Raw genomic sequence first — 25,015 nt, forward strand, 5'->3', positions numbered from 1 at the left:
TGTAATAGAGATTTAAAAAAAAAAAAGAAGCCTTTTCAGGTATAAAGCAAAATCAATGATGATTTCTATTTGATATAATGCCAGAAATGCTAGCTACAACAATGAGATGAAAAAAAGAAATTAAGAGAATAACCACAGATGAAGATGAAACATACAGTATTTTTATTTTTTGCAGATGATATGATAGTCTACTTACAGAACCATAAACCCACAGTTGTCTAAAAATTAATTGAAAAAATTAATGATGTCAGCAAAGTAGCAAACTATGAAGCAAACCCACAGAAATCATCAGCCTTTTTTACATCTTACCAACAAAACCCAGCAGGAAGAAAGAGAGAAATTCCATTCAAATTAACTACAGAATATAGAAAATATTTAGGAGTCCACATATCAAAGCATACACAGGAACTATATGAATACAACTATGAATCATTCTTTACAGAAACAAATACAGACCTAAATACACGGAGACACATTAAGTACTTCTGGTTGAGTTGTGCCAATATAATAAAAATGACAATAAGGCCAAAATTAATTTATTTATTCAATATTGTGCCAATCAAACTACCAAATGATTTCTTTATAGAGCTAAAAAAAAAAAAAACCAAACAACTAAAATTAATCTAGACAAAGTCAAGAAGCTCAAGGGAAATAATGTTAAAAAGTGGGAAGCAACAGGACTATCAGCAACAGATCTTAAACCATACAACAAAGCAATTAATAGAACTATTTGGTAGTAGTTAAAACAATAGAGAGATCCATCAATGAAATAGGTCAGTCAGTCAGCCATTATGAGGTGTATAATATAGGTCTTAGCACAATGCCTGGCACAAAGGCACTAAAAATGTTCATTAACAGGGGCAGTTAGGTGGTGCAGTGATAGAGCTCTGGCCTTGGAGTCAGGAGGACCTGAGTCTAATCCGGTCTCAGACACTTGACACTTACTAGCTGTGTGACCCTGGGCAAGTCATTCAACCCTGACTGCCTCATCAAAAAAAAAAAAATGTTTATTAACTAATTGACTACATATAGAAACAAATGAACAAAGCAACACAATATTGAATAAACCCAAAGACCTCCAACTACTGGGGTAAAGACTCAATATTCAACAAAAATTGCTGGAAAAATCAAAAAGCAGCTGGCAGAAATTGAGTTTAAACCATACCATATACCAAGCCAAGGCTCCCATGGATACGTGACTTCAGTACGAAAGATCATATCATAGACAAATTAGAGGAACAAGAAAGGAAATCCATGTTTAATGTAGGAATTTGCTTGGTGTAACTATGCATATTTGTTACTAGGGTTTTCTTTTTCTTTTCTTCTTTTTCAATTGAGAGAAATTGAGAGGAAGAGATAGGCTATAGATAGGATTGACAAAAAAACGAAAAAGGGAAAGAGGCATAGAAGAGAACAAAGTTCTGAACAAAATACAGAGAATCAGAACAGCTTTGAAAATTACATGTTGAATTTATCATATACTTAAAAGGGCAATTTATATGTAATAGATTTGTGGTTTCATGTACAATCTTTTTCTGTTCTACTTTGTATGTTAAATGCTCATTTTCTCTGGTGTTTAAATTTGGAATAAAAAACAAATACATTTTTTAAAATTACTCCATATTTACTTGATAATTAGGGAGAACTTGAGGTGCTTTCTCAGCTCCCCAACAAGAAATGAGTGCTCTCGTGGGCAAGGAATACCTATCCTAGGGGTCAAAGGGAGAAAGGACATTAAATTTTGTCATCATCCTTTTCTGAACCTGGAGCTGGTCAAAGAGAGAGAAAGAGATGCCCTGTCCCTTGGTGAATTTTTCAGAAGCTGGAGGTCAGCAGTAATGCCAATGGGGCATGGAGTCCTTGGGAGCAAGCCCCTTTTCTGGTGCCACATCACCAAAGCAAAAACACAGGAAAGACAGGAAAACAAGGAAAACCCTGGAGGGGCTTCACTTTTATGGGAATAGATACTCTATCCAGAAACCAAGAGAGTTGTTCCAGCAGAGGGCTTTTCACCCTGCCTGAAAACAATGCTTGGCACTGCCCACTTATATCAATGTAGAATCACAGGAGGAGCCCACAAGGAAACACAGGAGCCCGAGGTCTGGCCACACCCTTTGGAAGAACCAGGGAGAGGAACCTGCCTATTTTGGACTGAAAGTGACTGATTTGGGGGAGTGAATTGCTTACTGGAGAGCATCTGTTTTCTATGATTTTAACTCTTTTTTCCTTGATTTTTCAATAAAACATTCCTTCTTCCATTTTTTTTAAGCCTCTATAATACCTCCAAATCTGTTTCCTTTTTTTCCTTATTCCTCCCATTCCCTCTTGCCTATACTATTATAATAGCCACCCACTTGGTCTCCTGGCTGCTATTTCCATCTTTCTCCAATTCATTCTTCACAACATTGCCAAAGTAACCTGCCTCACACACGTTTGATTGTTATCTACTCCTCAAAGACCTTCAGTGACTCCCCACCCATTACAGGATAAAATAAATTCCCTTCTCTGGCATTTAAGGCCATCCACGAAGTTTGGCTCAGTCTGTTCCACTTTATTTCATACTATATCCTGCCCCCTTCCCGTCCTGCACTCAACATGCCAAGTCCAATCTTTATTGCCTCATTGCCTTTGGCCATACCAGCCATCCTCTTCAGAAGAGACTTCTTTCACATTGATGCTTATTTAATGTTCCTCCCTTTCAAGGCCTATCCTAGTCACTGCCCTCCTCTGTGAGGACTTCAATTCAACAAGTATTTATTTTTTTAGGTGTAACAACACAGAACTGCTGCAGGGCTCAGGAAGGCTAGGACATTTGTCCTGGCTCTCTTAAGGAGCCCTAGTCAGGCTCTTTTTCTGAACTCTATGACTCTTTAAACAGCCACCCTGGAGACCTGGGAAAAACTACTTAAACCTTAGGTTTGGCTCATGTTTATGGTCTCCTGAAAAAGGTAAATTAATAGCTATGTAATGTATAATGTAGATTATGTATAGGACAGCTATTTATTTCCTCCCCAGAAATGAAATGCTTAAAACATAAAAGATTCACAACTTTGCTTAGACAAAGACTTAAAGCATGATGAAGTAACCCATAATTCTTATTTTGTTCTCTGGGGAGACTGATACTTAAAGAATTAAAATAAAGAGCATGGAAAGACTATCTAACAGGCATGTCACCTTCATCTAAGCTCTGCCCTGTCCAAACAACTACCTCTAGGTCTATGTCTTCTGGAATGATAGGCCAGTGATTGGGTTCATCCTCCTGACTCCTGCCATCTCTCCTCCAAGAAGGATTGTAGGAGTTGGAGGAGACGCCCCCAGAAGTGTAGTCAGAAGTGACTGAGGAAACCATGCACTCCCAAATACCCTTAAAAGTACATCTCTCATGATTGCTATTTGGTCACCTATGCCTAGGGAAAGAAATACAAAGTAAAAAATTCATCCATTTTTCTACTCATGTAGAAAGAAGGCTGGTTTGGGAGTCAGAAAATCTGGGTTCAAATCATGGCTCTTCTCTTTACTACCTGGATTTCTCTGGGTCTCAGTTTCCTCATTTGTAAAAAAAAAAAAAGTATCTTGGACTAGATGATCTTTGATGTCTGTTCCAATTCTAAATCTGTAATCATGTGTCAGTGGTTCCAGGATCGGGTGGTGTAGTGAACTTGGAAGTCAGGAGGGTCCTAGGTTCAATTCTTTCCTCTGACACTAGTTGTAAACAAGGAGTCTCTGAGCCTCAGTTTCCTCCTCTGCAAAATGAGGACAATAATATCTGTACTACCTGTCTCCAGGGCTTTTGTGAAAGACTAAGTGAATTAACAGAAGTGAAGCCCTTTGAAAAGCTTAAAGCACTATGTAAATGTCAGGCATTATTTTTACTGTCATTATTCTTATGGCAGCAGTTGTAGCATTCACCCCCTCATAAGAGTGATAATGATTCCTTTTTACTGGCACATTGATTTCGTCAGTGTAAGGAGGAAACTCTCTTCTTGCAAAGAAGACTGGCACCTTCTATGACAATCTTAGAGAGTTCAATGACATGCCCAAGGTCACATAGTCCTCCATATGGGTCAGAGGCATAGCCAGTTCTCTATCCACTAGACAAAGCTGCCTATTATTTCCATGATGGTGATGATAAGAACAAGAGCTGACTTTATATAGCACTTCAAGGCTTGTGAAGCACTTCACATACATTATTGTTTTTGATTCTCACAATAATCTCATGAGGTAGGAATTACTATTATCCCAATTTGATAGAAAAGGAAATTGAGACTGAGAGAGGCCAAGTAACTTGCCCATGGTTACGTGGCAGTGAATATGAGAAGCAGGATTAGAACTGAGGTCTCTCTAGACTCCCAGGAGTCTATTCTGACACTACGTTGTGGGTTTGCCTATATTCAACATTCAGCCACTTCATAACAATAGGCAGCTAGGTAGCACAGTGGGTAGAGTGCTGGACCTAATCAGCAAGACCTAAGTTCGAATCCAACCTCAGATACCTACTAGCTGTTTGACCCTGGCCAAGTCACTTAATTCTGCTTCCTTCAGCTTCCTCATCCATAAAATGAGAACTATAATAGTACCTTACCTCCCAGGGTTGTTGTGAGGATAAAATGAGATATTTGTAAAGCACTCTGGAAACCTTAAAAGTGTTATATACACGCTAGCTGCTATTATTGTTATAAAATGAACAATGAAAAGTTTGCAAGAACATGATGACATTTAACATTTTAAAATCACACACTACACAGTAACAAACCAAAGTTGAGAATATTGGCTCTTCTAAATGTGAAGCATTAACATCGTGTCAAAGATCACCTTTGATTAAAAATATTCTGGATTTCTCACTGTTACATCTTTGTAGCTTTTACACAGTAATAGTTAAGAAGTGGGTTGAGGGTTTGGAAGTATGGAACAAAAAGCCACAGATGGGACATCTGACTCAAGGTGGAAGGAACAAGATAACAAACATGTGAGTTAGCCTGATGAGAATGTCAGTGATGACAAAGGAGCTGGGGGCCAGAAGATAGCCCAGAACGGGAAAAAACTGAGGGTCAAACCCAAGTAGTTGGTCAGTAGTTCAGAAAGGTGAGCAGTGCGGGGGCGGGGGGGGGGGAGTCAAAGGAAGACTGGACAAGGCACCGTCAGCAAGAAAGGAGTTTGGTTCTACACGAAAGGCCGTGATAGTCAGGTGGTCCTTCTATACTTTCTGCTAAGGGCAGGAACCATATATAGTCCAGCATGTTGAAAAGTTTGAGCCCAAGTGTCAAGGCAAGTGGATGAACAGGGCTGGAATAGGGAGTGGAGAGCTAGGCAGTTCCTGACAGGAAGTACTTATTGAATTTGCTTCCCTTTCCATTTTTCAACACTAGAATAACATGCTTGTGTAAGTAGAAACTTTAGTAAATAACTGTTAGATCAGCTCATTATTACACAGATTCATAAAATCATTAGAAAACATAGCTAGGTATATCTTATTAAGGGGTTATTAACCTGGGATCTATGGGCCCCCAAGGGGTCTGTGGATACATTTGGGGGATCCATGAACTTGTTTGGGGAAAAAATACATCTTTTTTTTTTTTTTACTAATCTCTAACTGAAATTTTGTGATTCAATTACTTCAAATTTTTTTTTTTTTAGTGAGGCAATCGGGGTTAAGTGACTTGCCCAAGGTCACACAGCTAGTACTGTCAAGTGTTTCGGTCTGAGGCCGGATTTGAACTCAGGTCCTCCCGACTTCAGGGCCGGTGCTCTATCCACTGCACCACCTAGCTGCCCCTTCAATTATTTTAAAACATTATTCTGAGAAAGGCTCTCTAGACTGCCAAAGGGTCCATGACACACACACATAAAAAGCTAAAAATCCCTGATCTAACCCAATCCTCTATATTATCCTGTAGCAAATGCACTGGAGGGAAATTAGAATCAAAGGTTGTCGCAAAGAGAATTAGTTGCAGAGCTAGGATTCACAATACCAAAATGAGAACTCTTTCTATTACTTCACGCAATCTTTGATTATACTAGAGGTCAAACCATGTCTCACAAAAATAGAACAATATGCGGAAAAAGTTTTAATATTCTAGATTGCATAAGGGTATGAATTGGGTCCCCTGATACTCAGGGGTCTCATCAAAATTTTCTTTCAATGATTTGAGACATCCATGTATTTTAAAAAGTGCTCTTTTCCATTGCTTTCTATTAATCTATGTTTTATGTTTTTACTTACTTAGATGTGCAACATTCCTCACTCTTTTGTGCTGTGGCAACAGCTTTGCTCTGGAAAAGCAAGGAAGGAGACACCCACCGTAGCAGAGGTGCCAGTGTTCAGGTTTGGAAAGAGGACTTGGCATGAGGACACACTTGTGGTAGCAGTGATGGCTGCCAAGTCTACTCACAATCTTCTGTGATAAGATAAATAATGGTAGTTATAAGAGTGCACCAGCACCAATCCTCCTAAAATTCAGTTCACACTGGCCACGGCAGCTTCTATCTCCCGAGTCTACCCAGATCCTGAGTCACTCCCCGGGTGCTGAACCTCTCTAGAGTTTCTGTATCGGCTTCTAAAGACTAAGTTTATTGGATGTACGAGTTGAAATTGAAGGGACACTCTTGCCTGTGGGGAAGTAACTCACCCAGCCCAAACTACACATTTCCTAAGACTTATGGGTCAACATAGTTTCTGTATTGTTTGGAGGGGCAGAGGCTTCTAAGGTTTAGGCAGGTGGTGAGCTCACAGCCCCTTTGCTAGGCACTCTGTTTCATTATGCACTGTTAATTTTCTTGTTGATGCTATGCTGAGTAAAAACAACTATACAGTATCTAAGCAAGTCCGCTGGCTTCTGTGGAAACCTTGGGCCTTCTGGCAAACGGGACCAATCAATTTCGGGGACTATAAAGAATTACATGAGTCTTAAAACACAACTTGAGACAATTCAGACAGAACAGGTATTAGTAAACTCATTATTTAGAGTTTGAATCAGAGAATTCCAAGGATGGAAGGGACCTTAGAGTATCATTTAGTCAAAATCCCTTGTTTTGACCGGTTGTTGTTCACTTGTTTTCAGTCGTGTCTCACTGTTCGTGATCCCATTTTGAGGTTTTCTTGGCAAAGATATTGAAGTGGTCTGCCATTTCCTTCTCCAGCTCATTTTATAGATGAGGAAACTGATAAAAGCAGATTAATGTGTCCAAAGTCACACCACAAGACAGTGGCAGAGACTGGCCTTGAACCAAGGTCTTTGGTTGGCCTCTCAGGTCGTGCTTTTTTCTTTCCTTTTCCGCCCATTATGTGGAGGCTATGTAATTACAACTCATTGAAATATAGTAAGGTCAAGAGGGAGGCTTCAAAACCTGTTGAAACAAGAGACTTTGGCTAAATGATCTCTAAAGTCCCTTCCAGCCCTAGGATTCTCTGAGTCAAACCCTAAGTAACGCATTTACTAAAAATACCTGTTCTATCTCAACTGGCTCAAGTTTTCTGAAACTCATGTAATTCCCCTGTTGTTGATGATTTGTTTTCAGTTGTGTCCAACTCTTTATGACCCTATTTGGTGTTTTCTTGGCAAAGATACTGGAATGGTTTGTTATTTCCTTCTCCAGCTCATTTTACAGATGAGTAAACGGAGGCAAACAAGGTTAAGTGACTTGCCCAGGGTCACACAGTGAGTATCTGAGACTAGTTTTGAACTCAGGAAGATGAGTCATCCACTGCACCACCTGACTGCCCTTTAGTTCCCTCACAATCCCTGAAATTGATTTGATTGTATCGGCTGTAAAGCCCAAGATCTTTGTTGGTGTTTGTATGAAATGGCCAAGATATACAGATGCACCAGTTGATTTGGATTGATGTGAAGAAAGGGTGGGAAGAGATTTGGACTAACTGTGGTTTGATCAATACTGTTATAATTTATATGTTATATTTTTCCTACTCCTCCTTCACTTTTTCCAGGAGTGAGACAGCATTTGCAGAAGGTGGAAGAAATAGTGCAACTTTTTTATTAGCTGTTTCCCACATGATGTACCTTTGCCTGGGGCTGTCCCCCCATATGGATTACATGTCACCTACCATTCAGGTGCCACCTCTCAACCAGGCCTCTCCTCATCTTTTTCCCTGCCCCTAGGAACTGTCTCATTTAAATTACCTGGTATTGCTTTGTGTATACTTGGTTTATATGCATACAAGTTCTATCTGTCCAATAGAATGTAAACTCCTGGAAGCCAGGTACTGTTTTGTTCTGTTTCATATCACCAGCACCTAACACTAGTACTCTGCATGTAAGAATCACTTAACAAATGTCTGTTGAATTAATTCCCCTGTAGGCCTAATTTTAAAGTTCAGGAATGGACAGAAGTATAAATGCCACTGATATCACTATATTTTTAGGCTATTGTACATATTTAAAGAATTTTCTTCTTTGGAGCAAATACTCTTCCATTTAGGCATTTCTGAAAGGAAAACAGTTAAAAGTTAATTGCTAATTAATAACCAGTGATGACTGGTATATGCCTGGAAATGAAACCATAGCAAAGTCTAATATGAATAGTTGCACAGTCTGAGAGCCATCATGGTTTTCTTGAGATAGCCAAAGAACCTGAGGAAAGCCTTTAAGACATTGAGTGTATTCTCTGTGGGATATTTGTGGAAGGATAGAAACACAAATCCCGCAAGATTTAGGAAGGTTTCAACCTGTACCCTCACCAATGAGATCACAAATCCATCTTTAACTACCATGCTTCCTCCATCTTGTACTTGTCAAGCTGATTTTTTTGAATGTAAGTGCAAGATCATTTTTATCTCTATTGAATTTTATCTTATTAGATTCAGCCCAATGCACTAGGCTGTCAAGGTATTTTTGTATCCTGACATTAGAGTATGGTGTCATAGCTAATCCTCCTAGCTTTGTAGTAACTGAAAATTCTATAAGCATGAGATGTGTCCTTTTGTTCATGTCACCCTCCCAAAAAAAAAGTTTGTTTTTTTTCAAATAGCACAGATCCGTGGAGATCTTCTGCCAAGATGAAATCACACTGTTAATGACTATTCTGAGTCTAGCACCAAATCCAAGTCCAAATCCATTTAATTGCAGTCAGATAGCCAACATCTATTTCACCAAAACAGCATGAAATATCTGATAAAATGCTTTAACACTACAAGAACTAGAGCCAAGATGATGGATTAGAGGCAGCCACCCAGCTGAACTCTCCCACCACTCCCCTCCAAACAACGTTAAAATAATGCCTCAAATCAAATTTTGAAGCAGTAGAGCCAACAAAAAGTCAGGGCAAGATATTTTTCTGGCCCAAAAAAACTTAAGACATTGGCAGGAGGAGTCTGTAACACCAGGGTGGAGGTCTGGTGGGGGTCTGTCTGGAGCCTGCACATTCGGCAGTAACAACAGCCTCAGCAGCAGCAGCAGCTTAGGGAGCTCCCAGTCCAGAGAAGGTGACAGGATTGGACACCTGCTCAGAAAGAGATTACAGGGGACCCTTTTGCTGGCACTGGGCACAGCTGACGCTAATTGGCAAGCTGCCCATATGCTGCTCTGGTTTGCAGTTCCAAGGCAGAAAGGAGTGCTGGTGGTCCCACAAGGGAGCAGGGATCCTGATCACAGTTCCAAAGCAGAGAAGAATGCTAGCATGTGCAGCTACAGGGGAGCAGATGTCTTTCCTGGGTAAAGAGCAGAATGCAGACCAGGAGAGCAATAGCCGTACCTCTCCCAAGATCACACCACCTTGGAAGCACCAAAAACTTTTAGACCTCCAGAACTACCTCTGAAAACAGTAACACAAAAAAGTCTGAAGCTTGGGACAGTACCTCCCCACCCCCAGATGAGCAAAGCCCCACTTTAACATACAGTCCAAAGTCAAGAAATAGGCTGGAAAAATAAGCAAACAACCAAAAAAGAAGTTGACCATAAAAAGCTACTATTTTGGCATGGGAGACAAGGACATAAATTCAGAAGAAGGCATTAATGTGAAAAGAACTACAAAAAAGCCTCAAAGAAAAATGCTAATTGGACCTAAGCCCAACAAGAATTCCTAGAAGAGTTAAAGAAAGAGATGAATGATAAAGGAAAAATTCAGAAAAGAAGTTAGAGTGATGCAAGACAATTATGAAAAGAGAATTAACAGCTTGGTAAAAGAGAGGCACACACACACACACACACACACACACACACACAAATCCAGAAGAAAATAATAACAGTATTGGCCTAATGGTAAAAGAGGCACAAAAATTCATTGAAGAACTCCTTTAAAAGCAGAATTGGCCAAATGGAAAAGGAAATACTAAAATTCACTGAAGAAAAGAACTCCTTAAAAAGCAGACCTGGCCAAATAGAAAAAGTATAAAATTTCACTAAAGAAAATAATTCCTTAAAAATTAGAATCAGGCAAGTGGAAGCTAATGACTCTATGAGACATCAAAAAAAAATTAAACAAAGTCAAAAGAATGAAAAAATAGAAGAAAATGTGAAATACCTCATCAGAAAAACAACTGACTTGGAAAATAGATCCAGGAAAGATAATTTAAGAATTACTGAACCACCCAAAAGGCATAATCAAAGAAAGAGCCTAGACATCATATTTCAAGGGAAAACTGTCACAATATCTTAGATCCAGAGGGTAAAATAGAAATTCAAAGAATCTGATTATCTCCAAAAAGAGATTCTAAGACAAAAGCTAACAGGAATATCACAGTCAAATTCCAGAGCTCCCAGGTCAAAGAGAAAATACTTCAAGCAGCCAGAAAGAAACAATTCAAATATCACAGAGCCACAGGCAGGAACACATAAAATTTAGTGGCTTCCACATTAATGAAGAGAAGGGCTTAATATATGGTATTCCAGAAAGAAGAGGCGTTAGGAATACAACCAAGACTAACTTACCCAGCAAAACTTAGGATAATCCTTCAGGGGAAAAAATGAATATTTAACGAAATAGAGAACTTTTCAAGCATTCCTGATGAAGAGACCAGAGCTGAACAGAAAATATGACATTCACACAGAAGACTCAAGGGAAGCATAAAAAAGGTAAACCTGAAAGAGTAATCATAAGGGACTCAATAAAGTTAAACTGCTTATATTCCTACATTGGATGATGATACATGTAACTCCTAAGAGCTATATCATTATTAGGTCAGTTAAAAGGTGTTTACATAGAGAGAGGCAGTGTGAATCAATTATGTTGGAATGATATAAAAAAAATGAGGTTAAGAAAAAGATGCACTTGGATAAGAGAGAAGGGAGAAGCAGAATGGGGAAAATTTTCTCACACAAAAGAAGTATGTAATGAAGACCTTTTACAAAGAAAGGGAAAATGGGGGTGGTGGTGACAGGCAATGCTTGAACCTCACTCTCAATGGAATTGGTTTAAAGAAGGAAGTATATATAAACACACACACACACACACATTCCATTGTGTATAAAAATGTAATTTACCCAACAGAGAAATAGGAGAGGAAGGGCAGAAAAGAAATGGATGGGAGATGGAATGATAAAAGAAAAAGCAGATCAAGGGAGACAGTGGTAAGCCACAAAATAGACTTTTGAGGAAGAACAGTATAAAAAGAGAGATGGAGGAAGAAACAGAAGATAGTAGCATAGAGGGAAATACGTAGTTAATAATCATAACTGTGAATGTGAATGGGATGAGTTCACCCCTAAAACAGAAGCAGATAGCAGAATAGATCAGAATCCAAAAACCAAAAATATGTTGTTTACAAGATACACATTTGAAATAGAACATATAGAGTTAAAACAAAGGGCTGGAGTAGAACCTAATATGCTTTAGCTAAAGTAAAAAAAGGAAGGGGTAGCAATCATAATCTCAGACAAAACAAAAGCAAAATAGACCTAATTAAAAGAGATAATCAGGGAAACCCCCTTTTTCTAAATGGTACCATAGACAATGAATATAAAAAAAAATTTACAGTAAGTTTCTCTGATAAAGACCTCATTTCTCACATATATACTGAGTATAGAACTGAGTCAAATTTATAAAAACAGAGCCATTCTCCAATTTATAAACAGTCAAAGGATATGAACAGACAGTTTTCAGAAGAAGAAATCAAAGCTATCTATAGTCATATGAAAAAATGCTTCAAATCACTTTTGGTTAGAGGAATGCAAATTAAAACAACTCTGAAGTACCACCTTATACCTATCAAAAATGACAAATGCTAGAGGAAAGGAGAGAAAAATAGGTACATTAATGAACTGCTGGTGGAGTTGTGAACTGGTCCAATCATTCTGGAGAACAATTTATAGCTCAAAGTGCTATAAAACTGTGCATATCCTTTGACCCAGCAATACCGGTACTACTAGGTCTGTCTCCCCAAGAGATGAAAGAAAAAGGAAAAGGACCCATATGTACACACAAATTTATATCAGCTCTTTTTGTGGTGGCAAAGAATTGGAAATACAGGGAATGCTCATCAGGTGGGGAATGGCTGAACAAGTTGCAGCATATGGTTATGATGGAGTACTATTGTGCTGTAGGAAATGATATGGTGGGTAGTTTCAGAAAAACATGTTAAGACCTATATGAACTAATGCAAAGTGAGGTGAGAAGTACAAGAAGATCACTGTGCACAGTAACAGCAATGCTGTAATGAAGATCAGCTGTGAAAGTCTTCGCTACTCTGATTAATATAGTGATAGATAAAAAAATGCTATCTACCTCCAGAGAGAGAACTGATGAACACCGAGTGTAAATTAGAGTATAGTTTTCTCACTTTCTTCACTTTTCTTGATTTTTTTAAAAAACATGGCTAATATAGATATGTATTTTGCATGACTTTACATGTATGGTTGATATCATATTGCTTGCCTTCTTGGTGGATGGGGGAGAGGGTAAGAAGAATGGTGAGAGTTTGGAATTCAAAATTTAAAAAGAAAAGAATGTTAAAAATAAAAATTTAAGGAATTTTTTAAAAAGTTTAAAAAAAAAGAAAATAAGTTATTATAAGAAAAGATTGAGTAAGCAGTATTAGTGGATAGAGAACTGTCCTTAGAGTAAGGAAGATCTGGGTTCACCACTTGCCTAGGCAGTGTATTGACTAGCTGTATGACCCTGGGCAAATCCTTTCACCTCCTAGTGCCCCAAGTAATTCTCTCAGACTATAAACTGCAGAGAAGGTGCTGATCCACATGAGTAGAGGGATTTCCTCATCAATAGCTTCCCACAAAATATAATCACAGGTCATAAAGGAAAGAGTAAGCAAGTGTGAGCCCAACTAAGAAAGGTAAGACGTCTATTGCTCCCTATTGCATAAATAAAATGTAAAATTCTTGTTGTTTGCCCTTCATATTCAAACAAGACCAAAGACATCACAAGTTGGGGTTAAAGTACAGTGTGTCTGACAGTGGTCAGACCAATATAAGCACGGAAGGCTCTACCACCGTAGGATACAAATAGTCTGTCTGAACATCTGGGACGGATATGTCTCTAGATGTTTCCTTTATGCTACTGCAATTCTGCTTTGCTCATAGAGCACAGTGCCTTCTTTGATGCAGGCACACCATGCTGGGTGGTCCCCAAGAATATAACAGGACAAGAGGACAGCCTTTAACAAGTTGGATAGTTCCTCCAGGAAGGAAGTATGGAAAAACATAGGAAAGAATCATTCACTTGTAAGAACAGTAGAGGGGATTATGAGAGTAATGACACTGGCCAATCTAGCAGTGTCAAATGGCCCCATCAAACAAGCAACAGACCAGAGACTGAAACTCACAAGTTCTTGAATTTTTTTGTACCTGGACTATCTGACTCCATTACTTACAACAGTATTTGCACATGTTACTATGAAACATTTTGCCCTGGCATTTTTACAAAGATTCATGATTTATAGTCTTCACCCATAATAATCTTATGAAATGATCATTTTTAGGACAGGCAGTGTATATAGATAGATAAATCAATCATTCTGTCTATGCACTTCTTTCTCTCCCTCCCTTCCCCTCTGGTTGTACACTGCTTGCCCTAAAAATCATCGCTTCATAAGGTTGTTATGGGTAAACACTGTAAAATATGCATCCTTGCAAAAATGCCAGGGTAAAATGTTTCATAGTAACATTTGTGCAAACAGAGCTAGAGCTAGATATAGATATAGAGATATAGTATGTACAGGCAGCCTGGCTACTAGTTAATTAATAGTTTAGTAAGAATTCAAGTTAAACACTTTTGTTTTCTTTTCTTTTCACACATGTATGTTTCTCATTTTGCCAAATCTATGTTCTTCTGACACAGCTACATAATCTTTTAGAAGCATAAAGATTTCCATCTCCAGATCTCTTTTTAAATCACTTGTGGACAACATAGAAGCCAATGTAATGACTCTACAAACTAGTAGTCATCTCTCACTCTGCCCCACCCCATCCCCCAATTTAGACCAATCTTTCCAAATAGAACCCAATTAATGTTCAGCTGAGACAACAAACTCTATGCCACAAAGAGCCGTCATTTATTCCCTCATAATACTCCAACACTTCATGAACAATAAAACATACTTTATCCCACAGTGCCTAGACCCTTAAAAAAAAAAGCCCACTTGAGGAGCCTAAGAAAAACTAATGGGGGTGGGGACGGCAAAGTGGAGAACACTGAACAACAATAACAAAGACAACAACAACAAAACAGGACTTTTTTAATGGTTGCTTGGTGTTACAGATGTGCCGTGTGACTGCTGAAGAACAGATGTATTGGCAGGCATTCTCTCCCCAGTGCCTGTCCCATGACAGCTCAATACTGATTCCTCAGCTGGTTGCTCATGTCTTGGAGCTCTGTTATCAAGGTGTCCATGGTGCTCATTTCTTCAGTTAATTCAGGGGAAATCTCACCACTTGCCATATCCACAAAAAGCTGCTGCAATGTTTGAAAAAGAACACACAAGGGTTTTGTTTCATATCAACTACTTGGACACCACCCCTTACCACTGCCCCCCTTTTGCCCCTTCCAAAATAACTTTACGTCTGTTTACATATGTACCTGCAAATGCTGTGGGGAGTTTGAGAAGAGAAGAGATTTGAAAGAACCCCTTTGGGAAGTGGGGTAGAGAGACAATCAGGGAAGGAAAAAAAAGGACTGTCTGGTAGCAGTGAAGATCCAATTGAGACAAGTAATGCGAATTTGTGCTTTTCCCAATCCATCCAGTTGTCATGCTCTCTTAACCTCCTCAAATTATATTGTATTTATTTAGCTATGGACATGTTGTCTCCACTCTATCCCCTCAACAATGGAATATAAATTCCTGAAGAGCAAGTACTGTTTCTTTCTTATATCTGTATGCCCAGAGGCCAGCAAAGAGTCTTTTACTCCTTAATAAATGTTTTTTAAATTGAACACTAGTAGACTCAATAGCACAGCCATGTGACCTTCTCTGGCAGCATTCAGTATTATGCAGGATTCAGACAAGATGAAAAGTGGGAGAAGCCCACTGTTAGAAGCTAACAAGGTATGAGCAGGGATTCAAGGGTAGAGTTGAACTGGTCAATCAGAAGTTTAAGATGGAGAAGGGGGGAAAGTGATGCCAAAGCAAGAATGAGTGAGAGAGCACGGAGGAAATTAAAGGTTAGAGGTTGTCATCAGGATAAAAAAAAAGGTTTGGGAGTGAGGCAGAAAGAAAGTTAGAAAGAGATTGTGATCAAAGGGAGCAGTTTCAATGTGTTCAAGATGAAGAGAAAATCCTATTGGAAAGTGGTGAGGTCTAATAAGTCACTGAGGTGGAGTGAAGATATGGATCATGGGAGTTGAAAAGTTTGATAAAATTGGAAAGCCTGGACATCCAAAGGATCATCAACTTAAAGAATGAAGTGCCAAAGTATCAGAGGTTAGGGACAGATGGGAAAACTAAGTCAGATACTAAACTCCTAGAGAAAGGGGAGTTCCCCAGAAGTGGGTAGATAGATGATAGCAATGAGGAACCAGACAGATGATACAGATGGGTGCAGCGAACCTCAGAGAAAAAGTTAGTGAGGGGCGAAACAGAGAGAAGGGCAGGAAATCGAAGCAGGGAACAAGGAATACACAGACTCCTCCCTCCAAGCTCCATGTGGTTTGGAGGTGACAAAAAATGCAAACAGTTCAAGAGAAACAATATATACAAAGACAAATAAAAAAGATAAAAAGTAAATACAAGACAATTTCAATGAGGAGCAAGAAAGGAGAGCTCTAACAATTGGGCACATCAGGAAAGGCTTTTTGTGAGAGTTGGCATTTGAGCCTAGCTTTGAAGGAAGCTAGGAGTTTGTAAGAGGCATATTTGTTTCTAATAACACCTTAGAATTAAGTAGCATTTTGCCTAATTACAATATGAAGTGCTTTCACATGTGTTCTCAGGGAACCTGTACCATATCTTGGTAGGGTAGGGAAGGGAAGAGGTTCAGAACAGCTACAGAAAAGTGTCAGAAAGGTTATAGTCACAGGGTTGGTCAACAGCAAATTCAAGCCCTCTCTCTAGGTTCAAAAGATCCTTCTGCCTTTTCTGCTGTCCCAATCAATAACAACATTTTGCTGAAGGCATTTAAATTCATCAAGCACTGAGTGAGGAATAACTAGACTGTAGTTGGCTCTACTGTGCCTCTTGGGCTTGATTTCCCTGTAGTTTCTCAAATGGCTGCCAGACTAAGTCTATTCAGGCTGGGGTACATCCACAAAGCCATCCTAATTTCATTTCTATAAAATGTACAAAAATGGGCTCTTCTTTTTAGGTGCCTCTCACTTTATAAGTGAGTTTGGCATCTCAACTTATGTGGGAAGGGAAAAGAGGCATGTGTCTATTATTAAGTAATACAATTGGAAACCTCAAACTAAAATGCCAGGAGGGATTTTTTCCCCCTTTTTTCAAATGATCCAATGAGACTGAATGAGAGCAAAAATCTAACCCAGACAGTCACTCCAGGCCTCACATCCCATGTTTGGCAACTCCATCACCACAAAGCAAGACTATGAGATTAAATGAGAAAATTCATATAAATACAAGGTTATGCTAAAATAAGTGTTCAAGACATTAGATTTATAAAGTAGAAGTTTTATGTAGAATGAGGGAAGGCACAACCATTGGAAGGTAGAAAACAAGTGAGATTTTTAAAATATGCATTTAAAAATACAGCTGCTTTCAAGCTCATTTGGAATTTCTTACTGTCCATAATATTAACATTAATAATATTCACCGTCCGTAAGACTATTACTAATTAACAAATTAACCTTGGGAGAAATTATACTGGTTTAACAAAAATCAAAACTTCTTTTAATTATTCATCAGCCTGTTCAGATTATTTTTAACAATGAAGAGAAAAAAAACAAAAATTTTCAACCTTCAGACAGTGAATATTATTTTTTTTTCAAAAGTCTAACTTCTTATTTTTAAATTCAGTAAACTTTCTATGACTGCAGTGCTAAACAGATGTTAAATGTGTTTTTTAAGTCAGTCACAAATGTTTTCCAGTTTGGAAGTTAATATAATCCTAATATTCCTCAGAACAAAGTCTTCAAAGAAAATTTTTATTAATTATCCATCATATGTCATGGTCTTGAAAAGAATATGCACACACCATGGTTCCTCTCTACTGTTCCAAAATTACAAGACACATCATAGATATGGTTGCACAATCATATACTAAGGATGGTTTACAGACATTTTGAGTTCTTGTTTTTATTTTCCATTATTTAATGCAATACCCTTGATGTAAACATAAGGGAGGATGAACATTATGACCTATCACAGTGTACCATCAGGTCAAAAATTCAGTAAATACTCCCTAATAACTAAGGAAGTGAGGAAGTGATAAGCAAAGATAGTAGGAAGAAGGGAGAATAACTAAGAGCTCTCTGGTTCAGCATGGTAATGAAAAAAAAGATGAAGACTTTGCTTAAAAATTTTTCCATTTCAAATGGCTTTTAAATTTTTCTGTAAGAAAATGATGGGGTCCTTTAAGCAGAGTTTGCATTAGGAACTTTTACTAACAGCAAGGTTAAGTGGTAAAATTCTAAAAACTCCAGATACCACCGAGAGGAGTTAATGAATAATCCTTAGAATTATATTTTAAAAAAATGCAAAAAATCCACCTTCTACCCAAATGGTGAGTTTCAAAGGAAGGTAAGGATGGATTTAAAGATTGTTGCCTATAAAAGCACATCCTGACTGGAAGATTCAGCTACCAAGTGGCTTCCAGTTGTCAAGTATACCTAAGACAAACTGATCTTGATTAGAGAATCCTGACAGGGGTACAACTAGGTACAGCCTTGCTCTTTGAAGGTTGGGCAGGAAACAAAAAGAATATAGGGACTATATGGAGAAGGTGGGTAGAAAAAAAATATCTTTTTTTTGCAAATATTTAAAGTCTTTACTTCTGGGAAGGATAAAGACAAAGTACAAAGTAGAATAGTGAAGCCAGCTATTTATCAGTGCTAAAGAGGTAAAAGAAATGCTTCACTTTGATAAAGGGCAAAGAGAGCTAGTTAAAAGGCCCATCTGAAGCAGCTATCTACCAAAGGAAGAGGTATACATACCTCCCTCTTATGAGTACACCCTAAAAAGATATTTGACTCTAAAAATGCCTTAGAGTCAGTTTTCGACCCAAGATTAGGTAAGTATTGAAAACAAAAAGGAAGAAAAAGAACAAACATATGCTTAGGTATTATATCTCTTTATATTTTGTCTTCAGTGCTATTTTGTTTAGGGTTAATCAACTCAGTTTATGTTTAATCAACATGGATTAATAAAACATTTTCTTTTCTTTCAAAACTTGATTTAATTATTATAATGTAAACATGCTCTTTTAATAAATAATCATAGTTTTATGGAAAAGCAAACAGGCTAGATTGTGTGCCTTAGTTTCTGAGACACTGAACTAACCATGTTTATAGACAGTCTAATCCCTGAATCTTTACTATGATAATTAATAGGCAAATATTTCACAAATTGTGAAGCATTATACTAGTGTAAGCTATCATCATCATCATCACCATTACCACCATCTACTTGGTGGCAGTTATTCAAACTGCAGACTTTGGGGACAAAAGTAACCAACTAGCATTAAAAGGACATTTCCTAAAAAAAATCCCAATGTATCAGTGACAGAAATCTCTCCCAGACTCCACAAGAGAAGGAAAAGTTTAAAAGCAAGTGTATAGAACACCAGCCCTGGAGTCAGAGGACCTGAGTTCAAATCCAGCCTCAGACTCAAACTGGCTATGTGACCCTGGGCAAGTCACTTAACCCTGATTGCCTCCAAATAAATGCAATAATGCAAATTTAAGGACCATTCATAGACTGTTTATAAGAAATAAATAGTTCAGCCTCACCTTTGCTTTGGATGACAAGCCACGTAAGTTGAGTCGAGCTGATGAAAGCACCTGTATTGCTTCTTGGGGATCTGACTTGTTCTTACTGCAATTCAATGCCACTGGATGTTAAATATGAGAAGGACAGTCAAACAAAATTGAATAAGGAGCACATGTGCTATCAACAGTGATTTTCAATAACACTATATCCAACAGCCCTCCGAGAGTATTTCAACATGAAAACACAATTGAAACTGTGGGGAAAATTACCATAATTGCCTGCATAATTTCCTCCATATTTTCAAAGAAAATTTACTGCTAGAACATGAATTCTGAAGAAATTCAACATCAGTGAACCCCATCCCCTTCCCAGGAGGCAGCCACAAACATAATTTTCCCTTCCAAGCTGTAGGATTATACATTTATAGCTGAAAGAGTCCTTAGAGGTCATTTATTCAACCCTCTCATTTTAAAGATGAAGGAACTGAAGCCCAGAAAAGTTAAATGGTGTATCCAAAGTCCCCAAGTAGTAGGTAGCAGAGCCAGGATTCAAAACTAGGTGGACTGACTCAAAATGCAGTGCTCTTTCTGGGGTACCGAGTTGCCTGCAGGCACGAGAAGTACAGGTAAAAGGTGTGAAAAACAGTAATGCTAGAAATTTTTCTACAACTTTTTTTGTTCCCCTTTAAATATTATATCAGTAAGAACTCAACTAGGGTAAGAGGCAAGTTTTTATTTTTTTAAAAATACTTTAGGTAAACAATGAAGTGTGTCTAGCCTCTGTAGTATCAATCAGACTCCATTAAGTGCTGAAAGGATTCAGAATAATGAGGAGGACCAAGATTTTTTTTTAAATGCAATAAACAGACAAATGTAATAGAACAATATAATGCATTCTACAGCAGAGTGCTGACCTACCCAAGCTAAAGTATTTGGGCTTTTTAAATTTCTAGGAACTTTGTATGAGAAAAAAATATGATTTTCATAGTTTATTTTCATTCCTCCAGAATGAGAAAATCAAATCCTCTAAGATAGAAGCAAAACTACAAAGAAGTAACCTACCTGTCTTGTTTCTAAATTAGGTCATAAGGACACACATAGAAGCACTGAAAAAGTATTTCAAATACAATACTAGTGGAGATTTCAGGAATGCCAATAGAATACTGCACTTTCATATTGACTACCATGAAAATATATGCTCATTGTGAAATAACATGCAAAAATATGATGCACATTGAGATCTAACACCCTTCCACTCAAAATTGTGAAGAAAGACTCAAAACAATACAAATGAGTGAACACTGTCAGACCCTTGTGCAAAAATGCCCAAATCCCACAGGTGAGATTGCCCTTACCAAGTCTTCTGAAGGTTAGAGCTGCCTGCTTAGGGTGCATTATGCACAAGAGAAACATGCCTATTTTTCCCTTCAAAACATGATTTGCTAGATAAATAAAAGGACAGTGAAGTAAAAACAGTCATGGAGGAACAATTCTTATTCTCTACTGGCAGATGAATCTGCATTGACCTAAGAAAATATTTACAGAAAAGTTAAGATCATAAATCTAAATTTCTATAAATCCAAATCAATCTATTTGATTCTGCTTTAAAGATCACGTATCTTTTTTCCATCAGGTATCTTTTTCACTAGGGCTGTTTCAGCATATACTGAAAACACACTAAAGCCTACAATGAAATCAGGAAAAGAATCCCTTGTTTTTCCCCAGGTATTAAAACTCAACCTCGGGGAACACTGAACTATTTGCAAATTACAATCAATAATAAATAGATATAAAGGCTAAGGTTAGGGATTGGATCCATAATTTCTTTGGTGTAAGAAACTTCCAGATGAGGAAAACTCTAACCAACGCAGATGGGTATCTTCTCTATAACTAGAGTTGTAGACAGATCACCAGGGTCAGAGAGCCAGGATACATCAAAGTCTGGACTTGAATCCAGGCATTCCTAACTCCAAGGCCAGATCTTTATCTACTATGCCACACTGCCTCTCACTACTAAGCTGGACTTATTTTTACAGTATTCATTAAGCCTGTACATTTACACCTACAGGGCTTTAAAAGTCAATTGCCTAGTGATGACAAAGACATCCTGAACTTTCATTGTCAGAGATTTCCTGAAAGAATCTTTGCTTACTGACTGGCTGAAGAATACTTCGTTAAAAAATGTCCCATTGGTTGTGCACAAATCTGCATTATATCATTTTCTCAAAACTTGATAACAATCATATCCATTTGCATAAGCAGAGAACTGTTTTGCAAGGAGTGTTGGATGGATGTTGTACAGAGAATTTCTGAAAATACACGCACAAAGTAAGCAGGCAGGGATGGGCTGTGATTTGCTTGGGGAAGGAAGTGCCTATATAGAAGGGCATATTTTAGCTATGTAATATGGTCACCAGAAAATCTTGGTACTTCAGAAACTACTACATTTTCTTTGGAGTTGAACTAACTACCTAGGCCCCATCTGCTTAATTACAAGGTTTATACAAGTCATTAAATTTAGTTGGGAGATCAACAAATACTTCCATTATCTCCCTGGTTCAGAAAAGGTCTGAAAAAGAAATCTAATCCCAGGTGGAATGGACAGCACAGAGGGGTTTGGCAACAAGCTTAGACAGGGCATCTGGACAGCTTCCTAATCCCCTGATTCAGGTCTTTAAAATGTGACTTCATTATATTTTTTGAAGTGGATTCCCAGGATATCAGATACACCCATAGTGAAATGCAAGTAAAAAATAGATATTACTAAGCTCAAAGGGCAGATTTTTGGAATATCCACTTTTCTGTCCCCACCCATTAGTATAAATAATAAAAAGTTGACAATCTGGGATTCACTGGCAATACAGACACACTTGCACCAAACAATGTAAGCTCCTAAGGAGCTTGTTTTCTCCTTTTGGATACTTTATAACAGTTGCTAAGCTGCCATGGCTGTAATAGCCTGTAAATTCTCATAAAGTGAATATTCCTTTATAAGTGAATAAAAGGAGGCAGAAAGCAACAAAACCGCTTGCTTAACATTTCCATTTAAGTAGAGATGAGCCATGTAAACTGGTCCTCTATATAAAAGGCCAAATTCAATTTAAAAATGTGGCTATCAATGAAAACAAAAGGTAAAAGTAATTTACATGGGCATAGCATTCTGGAGTTAAAAAGCATTTTCTCATTTGATTTTTCTAGCGACCCATGAGATAAGCAGATGAAAAATTACAGATGAGTAAACAGGCTTTAAAGAAGTAAAATAATTTGCCCAAGATCATCCAGTGCATATATTGGAAAGTCAGGACTTGAATCAAGGTCTCCTCATGCCAAATCCAGTGTTCTTTTCCCAGCATAAATCTCCACAAAACAACAACAAATTCCAAGTCCCTCTCACTTTGAAAAGTAGTCAATACAGGAAAATCTCTGGCCAATAAACTACTTGACAACCAATTAAGTTATAAAACTAACTTATAAGTGATGTAATTTTTTTTTAAAAAAGCAGCTAGGTGGTACAGTGGATAGATCAAGGAACTTAGAGTCAGGAAGACCTGAGTTCAAATCCTGCCTGCCATACTTATTAGATCTATGACCTGGACAAGTCTCTTAACCTCTCTATGCCTCGGTTTCTTTATTGGCAAACTGGGAATAACAATAGCACCTACCTCCCGGAATTGTTGTGAGGAAGGTGAGTTAACACATATAAAGTGCTTTGCAAGGCTTGAATTACCATATAAAAGCTATCTTTTATTATTATCAGTGAAGTTCATGAAAGCGAGAAATGAATATAAAATATTGTAATACATGAAAAATATACCATGTGCAAGTTCTACGGCCCCTTTAACAATTTCCTTGAATGAAGCAATGTCTTTCTCCCAACAACTGGACTGTGTATCACACTTATAAGCCTTAGTGAGATACTGGAGGACCTAGAGAAAGAAAAGATGTAATATTATCAGCAAAACAAAAATTTCTACTTTAAACTTTGTATTTCCTGGAAATCACATGCAACTAATTCCAATCTGAAAAACTGCATTTGTGCAATACAGTCTGTTCTCTGTTATTCATTGCAATGAAGGGTATAGTAGCACATACAATAGAAAATAGTTATTAACAACCATCCATGCGTGCTCAGACAGACCTTCCTCTCTGGAAAACAAAGAAGGGAACTAGGCACCAAAAGCTTACATAACTAACCAAGAGTCAGGAATGGGATTCAGAGAAAATTCTGATGCTATTGATTGCCTTCTGGCCTCTTAGATTTCAGGTTACTCAACAGTAGTCTCTCTCTTTTTCTGTCTGACCTATAGTTACGTAAAAATCAAGGTACGTAAGAGGTCATCCAGACTAACCCCCTTATTTCATACATGAAAAAACTGGGGGCCAAAGAAAGTAAGTGATAGAGTTAGAGGACTGAGGTTTGTGTCCGGGCTTGGCCTTACTAAACATGGCCTTGGGAAAGTTATTTTACTGACCTCAGTTTCCTCATCTGCAATATGGGGACCATAGGATAGAAGATTTAAAGCTGGAAGGAATCAGAGATCACCTAATCCAATTCCCTCATTATAGAGATATGGAAAATGAGGCCAAGAAAGCTGAAGACATCTGCCCACGGGTGCACAGGTAGGAAGTGACAGAGTGAGGATTTGATCATCATAAGGTCCCCCTTACTGAGTCCAGTGCTTATCCCACTCTCATGCTACCCCTACAGTCACATCTACTCTGCCTACTTCAGAAAGTTGGTAAGAGGATCAAAAGAGTTTATAAGCAGCACTTATGGACCTTAAAGAGTGATATAAATGACAGTTATTATCACTTTTATGACATTTATGATGATGATGAATGTCCAAAGTTAGACACTTAATTAGAGACAGAGAGAAAACTTGAGTCTACTTCATTTCACTCATCTGTTAAAACAAGAGTCTATAACTAGGTGAGTGATTGTGTGAGGGTATGTATGTGTGTGCATGCATGCGGGTGTGTGTTTCAGTCTTCTCTGGACAGTAGCACAGTAAGAAAAGTCATCTAGATGGAAAGAGGGAGAGGGAATTAGTTCAGGACATAGTAGAGAGAAAGGGTTCTATGATTAAGGTCTAACCCACATAATAATAAGGTAGTAATGCGGTGTACCATGGGTGCTTTGCAGAGAGATGTTGTGAGGCAAACATATAGTGAAGTAGAAAGAGCACTTCCTTAAAAGCTAGAAGGACTGTGTTTAAGTACCAGCTTGTATGCTTTACTAGGACTGTCAAGGAAACTCAATTCAACAAGTATTATAAAGTACTCACTGTGGGTCAGTCACTATGCTAAGTGCTGGGGATACAAAGATAAACAAGTCAATAAACCCCACTGAGCCTGTTTTCTTATATGGAAAATGAAGACAATTTTACTACACTCTTCACAGGCATCTTGTAAGGGGAGAACTTTTCAAATCCATTGCAGGAGACAGAACTTGAGCTGAGCTTTCGAGGACAAGCAAGTATTTAAAAGACAAATAAGAAGCAATAGGGCATTTGAGGCACAGGAACAGCATGAGCTGAGGCCCAGAGGCATGACAAATTCAGTGAATGTTTTTGTGGTCGTTCAGACAATGGTTCAGACTGGCTAGAACTTCAAATTCAGGGGAAGAAGTCATATGAGAACTCTGGAAAGATAAGGCCTGAAGCATCAGGTGAAGAGGAAGACCATAAACCAGTTCCTAAAGTCACTGGAAAGCTGAGCAAATGGCCTAGAAGTTGGTTGT

At 38.1% G+C, this 25,015-nt stretch overlaps 1 protein-coding gene across 2 annotated transcripts in view; it reads right to left on the bottom strand.

Moving 5' to 3' along the window:
* Nucleotides 1-14,621: 14,621 nt before the first annotated feature.
* Nucleotides 14,622-25,015, bottom strand: part of TTC27 (tetratricopeptide repeat domain 27) — a 228,476-nt gene continuing 218,082 nt past the window's right edge. Inside the window, exons 18-20 of one of the 2 annotated variants that reach the window (XM_027850566.1) lie at nt 23,090-23,201; nt 19,297-19,397; nt 14,622-14,853 (exon numbers count right to left, since the gene is read on the bottom strand). In XM_027850566.1, coding sequence (XP_027706367.1) covers nt 14,734-14,853; nt 19,297-19,397; nt 23,090-23,201 — 333 coding nt within the window. In that variant the 3' untranslated portion in view covers nt 14,622-14,733. Of the gene's footprint in view, nt 14,857-19,296; nt 19,398-23,089; nt 23,202-25,015 lie in introns of both variants that reach the window. The other variant, XM_027850565.1, reaches the window with a different exon arrangement.

The sequence above is a fragment of the Vombatus ursinus genome, unplaced genomic scaffold, assembly GCF_900497805.2.
Source record: "Vombatus ursinus unplaced genomic scaffold, bare-nosed wombat genome assembly UNPS02009062.1, whole genome shotgun sequence".
Classification (NCBI taxonomy): Eukaryota; Metazoa; Chordata; class Mammalia; order Diprotodontia; family Vombatidae; genus Vombatus; species Vombatus ursinus.